Source organism: Thalia democratica, unplaced genomic scaffold (assembly GCF_965202585.1).
Source record: "Thalia democratica unplaced genomic scaffold, ktThaDemo2.hap1.1 HAP1_SCAFFOLD_1617, whole genome shotgun sequence".
Lineage (NCBI taxonomy): Eukaryota > Metazoa > Chordata > Thaliacea > Salpida > Salpidae > Thalia > Thalia democratica.
The window spans coordinates 1-9413 of NW_028140447.1; the positions used below are offsets into that span (position 1 = coordinate 1).

At 31.0% G+C, this 9413-nt stretch overlaps 1 protein-coding gene across 1 annotated transcript; it reads right to left on the reverse strand.

Moving 5' to 3' along the window:
* Positions 1–3712: 3712 nt before the first annotated feature.
* LOC145848701 (uncharacterized) lies at positions 3713–8817 on the reverse strand. The gene is made up of 10 exons (XM_082953993.1): positions 8737–8817; positions 8581–8609; positions 8258–8412; positions 7935–8042; positions 7499–7665; positions 6909–7054; positions 6526–6670; positions 5314–5892; positions 4816–4972; positions 3713–3869 (listed from the first exon to the last, which is right to left on the reverse strand). Exons 1-10 carry the CDS (start codon positions 8792–8794, stop codon positions 3713–3715), a joined length of 1701 nt encoding a protein of 566 aa, XP_082810119.1. The 5' UTR covers positions 8795–8817.
* Positions 8818–9413: the final 596 nt, after the last annotated feature.

Genomic DNA, 9413 nt, shown 5'->3' on the forward strand with positions numbered 1-9413 from the left:
AATCCACGAGATACTTATCTTCAAAGACACTTTTCGTAAAACTTTATGAAAAAATTAAGGTGAACTGCTACACATGGAGCCAGTGGTCGGGTTGGTCGGAGTGCAATTGCGAAGAAAAAACTTCAATAAAAGAAGTTTTTCGTAAAAGAAAGTGCATCACTTACTTGGATAGTAACAAACATCATGAAAGTAATTTAATTTATACAAGTTTTATACAGTATTTTTAAATTTTATGTATTATAAATATAACAGTCACACTACTTTATTTTTACTTTGAAAAACATCATAAACTTTTTTCAAAAAATAAACTTAATTGGTAGTTAACAAACTATCTATAATAGGACATAACTAACAAAACAATGGCTTTTTTTTTAACTTAGGAAAAAATAAAGTTATATTTACAAAAAAAAAATTAGTTAAACAACATAAGTAATAACAAAGTTTTGTCCTTTACTTTTAAAATTACTGTAAGTGAGAAGTTTATTTAAGATTTTTAATTTTGACAGATCAATGCAAAGGTGAATCAGTGAGCTACAAGAAATGCACTTGTACTACAACTACTCAAGGTAATAAAATTACTATTAATTAGTTCCAATTATGATTAAATATAGAAACTATACGGGTTTTTGAATCATTTACAAGTATTTCTTAATTGTGGAAAAAGAAGTTTTACAAAACTACTAAATTGATATCAGAAATTTACGATATAAACTTTTCACAGCCTAAAATTGAATAACAATTCCAACGCTGTGTCAGAAAAATAAAGAAACAAAAATAAGTTGCAATTAGTTGTAAAAAAGCATTCATTTTCTTCAACAGAAACAACCACGACAACAACAACGGAAAAGACATTAGCGGAAGACGGGATCTCGGAAACGGTGATCGTCGTCATCGTCTTGTCCGTGGTCATCATCGCCGTCATGATCTTCTGCGGGGCGTACACCTTGTTCGTCAGCAAGAAGGACCAGGATCGCACCCCTTCAGTTTTCGGCAACCTTTCGGCCGCTTTCGGCGACTCGGTGGGTTCGTCAATCATCGGGGACTTGCCCAAGGGTAAATTGCAGGGTTTTTCCCCTTTCAACAACCAGTCGATGGCTTCTTCCTCGATGACTTCGTATCAAAGCTCTATTGGTATTTATTTTTTATTTAATTTATTTTGGTATTTTTAATTTTTCTTTTTTTTTTGTCTGCGGTTTCTTTACTGAAAGTTCTAATTTTATATAACTAACACTTTACCTAGTTGAATTTAAATTTCAGTATTTAACTGAGATGAACAAAATCAGAAGCAGTGTTAAAAAATAAATGTTTGTATTTATTTTAAACTTCCAGGCCGCCGAAACAACCCGCTGCCGCCGACGCCGCGGACCGAAGGCCTGTACGCCAGCATCGACGAGATGAACAACTTCGCCCAATCCAAGTCCCTCTCTCTCCTCTCCCTCAACGACCTGGCCAACCCGCAGGACGTCGCGACGACCCCGTACGACATCCCGCGCAGCCCCAAGGACCTCTACGACAAACCCAAGAAGGCGGGAAAGAAGAAGGAGGGGAGGAGCAAGAGGCTGATGCGGGCGATCAGCAGGAAGATATCGGCGAGGAGGGGGATGAGCTTCAGGAGGGCGCTGAGCAGCGATCAGCTGAATTCAGGAGGAAGACAGCTGGTGGTCGGGAGGAGCGGTGAGGCAGGAGGGAGAAGGGAGGGTGCTGAGGACCCGCGTGAGTTTTTGTTTGAAGCCATTGAAATTGTAAAACTTAAAACAAGTTTTTGACTCGATCAGTTGTTTTACGGCTGTTTAAGTGAAGTTTGCAAAAGGTTTACTGCACTTTGTTTAAAATATGTAAGTTTGGCTAAGTTTACAGTCTACAGATAAATTGTGTACAATTTTTAGTTTGAAAACATATTTTACGAGGTTTGAGTTAAAACAAAGAAATATTATTTCGTTTTTCAACTCTACTTTTACAATTTATTTAATACAACTATTTAGATTCCAACTTCTTTAAGTTATTAAAACACATATCGAAATTTAGACTACTTATGTTATGTATTCTTCTAATGGAATAATATTACACTTAGTGAATTAATTTTTAGTTATACAACAAAAGACTAATGAAATAAACAACAATAATTAACGTAGATACTTTTTAGACTCTAACTACATGTCTATGTGTGGCACAATAACACCTTGCGACACGATCAGTCTCGTTTCCAAGGAAACCGTCAACCATGACAACGAAGAAAGCCTGCCGGAGCTGCCGACCCAAAGCGACAGCTTCAAAAAGAAAAGCAAACCTGTGGCGAGAGCGGTCACTTTCAAGTTTCCGCCGCTGCCCGAAGAAGTAACAAATACAGATGGTTCGGACGAAGAGTTTGAAGAAAAAAAATCAGCCGTCTACAGCAAAGTGTTGAAGAAAAGTTTGAGGAGAAAGAACACTTTAGGCAGTGAGGAAGCGAAAAGTGGCGATACTGTTACTTCAGAGCAAATGAGCGGCATTTCGGCAGATGTTCAGAATCAGAGTGAAGAGTGTGAAGAAGAAAATAAATCTCCACGTTTGCTCACCACAGATTTGTAAGAAACATGAATGCGAGCCTCATTTATATTTATCGCGTCTCTAAAATATTGTAAATATTTTTTACTTTAGTTATTAATAATAAAGTATATCAACACTTGATTTAAAAAACTTAACGTAGGTTATGTTTAAAAAATATATAAAAGTTTTATTGACATATTTTGAACAAACTACCTTTTTACTATATTCAACTTTTTTTTAAACTGTTTGTAAACTTTTTAAAAAAGGTAAAAGAAGTTCAATTAAATAATTAGTAAAGTATACTTATTTATAAAAAAAGAAATTTAACTATACAAATTTTAGAGCCTACGTTATTATAGAACTCTTGTTTTATCTGTTTAACTAGTAACTCCAAATAAACAAAAATAGAAACATTTTTTCTTTTAATATTAGAGTATTATACTACTGTTAGTACAAAAAGTGCTTTCTACAATGGTATCTACTTATAATAACTGAAACAAGCTTTGAAAAATGAACCTTTCATAACCGTTTTTGTAAGACTAGTATTAAATTATTAAATTTAACTTTTTTTAAACTTGAGTTCGACCGAAGTTAAGTTTTGTTTAAGTGGTCGTATTTTTACGACAACCCTTTCAAAATTTTAATTTTTTCGAAATTAATATATTTACGTCTAATTTTTTTGTCTAAAGTTGTTAGAACTTTTGTTCATATAGTTAAAATTAAGAAATGTGACGCTTTTAAAATAGTTGAACGTATCTAAGTTTAAAAAGCAAATAACCGTTTTCTCACAGTTCTTAAACTTTTGAAAATACTTAATATTAAAAAAATGTAATGTTGAGTAAATTTTTTTTTATTATAATAAGAAGAGTTTATTATACAATTGAAAACTATTTGAATCCAAAAACAAAAAGTTTTTTGCAAAAAACATAATCGGGTAAAATGAAAAAAATTCAAATTTTAACTGGAACTAATTTCAAAAACGATTAATAAAAAATTCAACATACAACCAAAATTTACTTTAAAAAACTAATTTGTTACTTTTAAAAGTGTATTCTTTTTTTAGTCTACGAGCTAATGTTATAATATTTTTTGCTTTGTATAAGTGAAAAGGAAAAGTTTATATATTGGTATAATGTAAAAACCATAGGAAAAAAATTACACACGTATCAAAACAAATCGTTCATTTTTAGTTTGTCTCTCTACACCTCTTTCTCTGGCACAAAAACTTAACTTTTTGATTTGGACACTTTCCATCAATCTGGAACTTGTTAATACACTTGTACTTTCTTTCACTGTTATGCTTATACTCATTTTTGAATATTATTCCTTGTGCCTCCGGTGACCTAAATAGTATTAATAAATTATATTAACTTTTTTATTTAAAATGTTATTGTTTTTTATTTTCACACTTTTTAGTTATCCAACTCATATTTTTATAGATCTTTCGCGTTTATTGAACGACAAAAAAAAGCGCTAAAAATAATTGGTCATTGGACCACGTATACGAAAAAACCTTTCGATTATCGAGTTGTGTACCACTTGGATACAGTTTAACGTTTTGTCCAAGACAAGTAATAACTGTAAGTTTTATAAACGTTTACGTAAACAATATTTTTATTTTCTAACTACTTAAGAATTGGTTAACACAATAAATGTTAACGTAGTATCCAAGCATTCAATTTAAGACGTTAAGTATTCAACATGTTCCTCCTTTTAATGACTTATAGCACAAAAAATTGTTTGTATTCATCTTTCCTTTATTCTGCTATTTTTAACTTAAGCTTTTGAATAAAAACGTAAAGCATTTGTGTTTTGTAATTGTACATATTAATAAAGACACTAGATATATTAATAACAGTTCCAATGAATAAATACCAACTCCATATGTTTTTCTGAGAGAAATAAAATTTATACATTCTTACAAGTAATTCTATGAAAAAAATAGATACGTTTTACTTTTAATATTATTTTTATACAAGTTTATTTGATATGGTATAATGTCCTGGAGAAGACGCTAACAAGTAGCCGTGGTGTATGACTCGATAATCGAAAGGTTTTTCTTACATTAGATCTTGGACTAAACTTTTTGAGCGCTTTTTTTGTCGTTCAATAAACTGTTGTTGTTGTTGAAAACTTAAATTACAAATAACTTTTCTTTAACTTAATTAAAACATTCTAAAATACAGATAAATTTATTAGTTATTTTGTCTAAATTTTTTCTAAATCATGACATAAAATCAAAATAAATATTTAATACTATTTTTTTTTTTAATATAAATTTCAACTGACTTTTTTCCGGTCTCCGCATCTCTAACGAACATAACAGAAGTTCTTTTCTTGCAGTCCCATGGCAACAAGCCCGCTTTGACCGCCTTTCCACGGCTTTCCACTTCACCCTTGTCATCCGGCTGGTGCAAGTCCATCCACTCAGTGTAAAATTCACACTCTTTTTTTTAATTTGAATGGTTGTTTTATGGTTATGTTTTGGTTAAGCTACCGTCTTTTTATAAGGCTCTACCAAGTAATGTAATAAAGTTTGCTGTTTTACTTTTTAAGAAACTAAAAACAGTTTTTTTTTAAATTTTTATCCAAAAATAACTATGAATACTTCATAGTAAGAAAATGCTTAAGTTTTATCCTCTAGCAATTTTATTTTACCTATAGAACACAAAAAACTTGACAAAGCTTAAAATACGTATTTTTTTCGTTATGAACATTGTAATAAATAAAACTAAATTTATTTTAATAATCGTTAATGTCAAGTTTCTGGTATTGAAAAGTACGTACCACCAAGTTCTTCTTCGTCAAACTCGTCAAAATCATCAAGGTCGTCCAAATCATCTTCATCAAGGTCGTCAAAATCATCTTCATCTACATCATTTTCTTCATCATCTTCATCTATGTCATTTTCTTCATCATCTTCATCTACATCATTTTCTTCATCATCTTCATCTATATCATTTTCTTCATCATCTTCATCTATATCATTTTCTTCATCATCTTCATCGATATCATTTTCTTCATCATCTTCATCTATATCATTTTCTTCGTCATCTTCATCGATATCATTTTCTTCATCATCTTCATCGATATCATTTTCTTCATCATCTTCATCTACATCATTTTCTTCGTCATCTTCATCGATATCATTTTCTTCGTCATCTTCATCTACATCATTTTCTTCGTCATCTTCATCGATATCATTTTCTTCATCATCTTCATCGATATCATTTTCTTCGTCATTTTCATCTATATCATTTTCTTCATCATCTTCATCAATATCATTTTCTTCATCATCTTCATCTATATCATTTTCTTCGTCTTCGTCTAAATCTGTTTCGTCGTCTTCTTCCGACAGATTAGAATCTGAAAAAAATACCAACTCAATTTTCATACTTTTATTGACATCATAAAAAAAGTTTTCTCCAGTATAAACGGTTGACACTTTTAGCTAAAGGTTGGCAGCCTTTGTTTTTAATTAACTAAAAAAATTAACAGACTTGTTATAAAAACGTTTTTGCTTAACGTCGTGTCATAAAAAATAAAATAAAAGTTGAAAACACATTTAAACGCTCAGTTTTGTTGATATGATCTTACATAAACAATACTTTATCATTTAAAGTTACTTACAATATTTTTAACAATAAAATTTAAAATACATTTTTACCATCTTTCTATTGGTAATTTTGATTTTTATGTTCTTTGAGCTCTTTTGTTCTTACGATTAAACACGTCGCGAGCCAGAGCACTTAACGAGCTTACATTTGCTAAAATGTAATGCAAAAAATAAAATGTCAAAAAGCCGGGCCGATCATTTACTTGCTTTCAGCCAGGCATAAAAAGAGGCTAACAAATTTTTTGAAATATCTTTGATCTCAAACTGCAATTAAGCAGTTTAAGTTTGTTTTAGAACAGCATCATTCATCTAACAATATAAAAATTCTGAGCATTTTAGCATTTAGGCATTAGTTAATTGTTTGAACAATATAATTTTCTAACTTGTAGCAATCCACTCCGCCAGCTCCATAACGTTGGTGTAAACACCGGGATTCCCCTTCACAGCGCACCCCACTCCCCACGAAACCACACCGACCTGCACGTACTTGTCGTCTACTTGACACGCCAAAAACGAACCGGAATCTCCCTGTTTTGAAAAAATTACCTTTTGAAAAATTTTGAAATTTTGAAAAAAGGTTTGTTAATTTCGGTCGAGTTTTGAATACAATCTTGTTAAAAGTCGATTTTATTGTTGTTGAGTATTTGAAGAATTTTTTTTTACTGTCTAAAATGTTTGTTTGTCTTTGTAGACTAAGTGTCAAAGTTTTAGTTAAAACAATACTTTACGTTGTTTTTTTTTTGCTGTAACTAAAATTAAGCCTTACTTGACAAGAGTCCACTCCGCCTGCATCCAATCCAGCGCAAATTTGATTGGTCAAATTTCCACCGTACCTCTGTTGGCACTTTCCTCGTGAAATAATGGGAACTTCGACTTTCATCAGCTCATCAGAAAGTTCTTCAGTAGCGGTATCTTAAAATTGAACTTAATTTATGCTTATTAACGAGTTAAGCAAACAATGCAAGTAAACAAAATAAACCGAAGAAATATAAGGTGTTTTATTTTATCTAAAAACAGTAAGTTAACGCCTTCTTAATAGTAAAAATTTTAATAAAAAAGTTTTAAATATTTTTGCTTTTGTTTAACTCTTTATAAGGTCCATGAACTAACGCCTTCTTCATGCTAAACTTTTTAATGAAAAAATTTTCATAGTGTTCTGTTTAGGTTATTAACAACATTTTGACATTAAATTGACCTAACTAAACTCAATCAAATTTTATAGTTTGGTTTACTATACTACAAAAAACCCTTTCTAGAGCAGAAAAATAAGAGCAGAAGAACTTATCTAATGAGCAGCTAAATTAAAACAAAAACCAAATTTTTAATTAATGGAACTGTATACTAAATAAAACTCACTGGTCACACCCCATCCGGCTACCACGCACCCGTTACCCACACTTTCGTAGCTGGCCAAGCTGAAATCGTGGGGGGCGAGGCAAACCGGGTGAACGTCACCGTTAGATTCGTCGACCGGCATCGGTTCAGACGTCTTCAACAGCGCAACATCGTATCCCTTGTATACCCTTGACATTTATAAGTTTGAATTAATAAATGTTGTATAGGATGATTGGATTGTGTTCATTTTTATTGTTAAAAAAAAATTTTTTAGTCTTACTCGCAGTTTTATTAAAATAAATTTTAAAAATAGTTAGAAAACTTTCTATACATTTCCTTTATTTTTATAAGTTTGATCTAGTTTGTATGTTATATAAAACAATTAGGTTGTGTTTATTTATATTTGATATAAGGCTTTTTTTTTATAAATTGTAGTTTTATTGAAATAGAAAAAAACATTTCATTGTTGTATTTTTCGTGCATAGTCACTTCTTCAACTCGAAAACGCGTTCCAGAAAATTTGTTATTTGATCCCACACTGACTCTCAGTCTGCTGATGTCGTACCTGCATGTTTTTACTTTTTATATATTTAGACATACTTTTTCTTCAATTTAACTTAAGGTCATGCACATTTTTACCAAGCAAAGCATTAGTGTTCAGTTACACATAATTTTTTAAAAGTTGTTTTAAAAAGTAATTATAAATACTAAATTAAGTTAAAACAAATTCTAACATTGAACACGCAAGAAACACGTTTTTTATTTAAAATAAAATCTCACTGGTCATATCCATAGACACAATGGGCCGCAGTCAGAACGTATCTGTCGCTTATGACCGAACCACCGCAGAAATGTCCACTGCCGTACAGGAGAGCCACCGCCCAGGGGAACTCGTGGTTTTCGGCCGCCTCACCACCGATTATTCTGTGGTGGAACTGCGTGGGAAAAAAAAAATTGTACCATCAAACTAGTTTTAAATTGCTATTACAGTTCGAAAATGCTGAAACAAGTTAATGAATTTCGGCTAGATTTACACTTGTGTTTGTTTAAAGATGTTATTTGAATTAAAATTACAGAAAATATAATTATATAACTAAACTCACTTTGGTTCTTACATTTCCGCAATTGTTTCCTACAAAAAAATATTGTTATACGCATTATTTGTTAATTAAAAAAAAAAGCAATACAAGCAAGTATCAACTTATATATATTTTTTTGTTTCTTGTAAAGCTAATTTCATGTAAACCTAAAATACTTACCTGTTACTACTGTGGCTATACAGAAGATGCCGACTAAAACATTACACAAAAAACTCATTTTTGTTTTATCTGCTCTTAATATATCTGTAAAAAAATATTTTGATCGAAATCAAGTAATTCATGTTCTTATATTTGTTTTTCTTTTTTAATAAAAAAATCGGCGAAAGTCTGCGAGCAGAAGTCTCGACTTTCGTTTGCCGTGAGACAAGCTCAAGTTTAACAAACGGTTGATCATACCAATTCGATCATCAGACCACAATCTTTCAATAGACTGAGACCGGTTTCGTCCTTACCGGTCGAATATAAGGACGAAACCGGTCTCAGTTTACCGAAAGCTTGTGGTCTGGTGATCGAATTGGCATGATCAACCGTTTGTAGTTCTTTTTAATTAATTTTTTTTTATCGAAAATACTTTATAAAACTTAAATAATAAAATGTTTAAATTTGATTCAAATTAAGTATAACATTATTATTATTCCTATTATTTCTTTTATTATTAATTTTATATCATTTATTATCTTATACGTAACCTTTTATATTCTATAAGTATAATCACTTACTTCGTTTATTGAAACTCTCAGCAGTAGGTATTTCTAAGTTGTTTTTTAACGTCTAGTTTTAATGGCTTTTATACAGTATTTTTAACGATGTTTATGAATCACTTTATGCGCACTGGT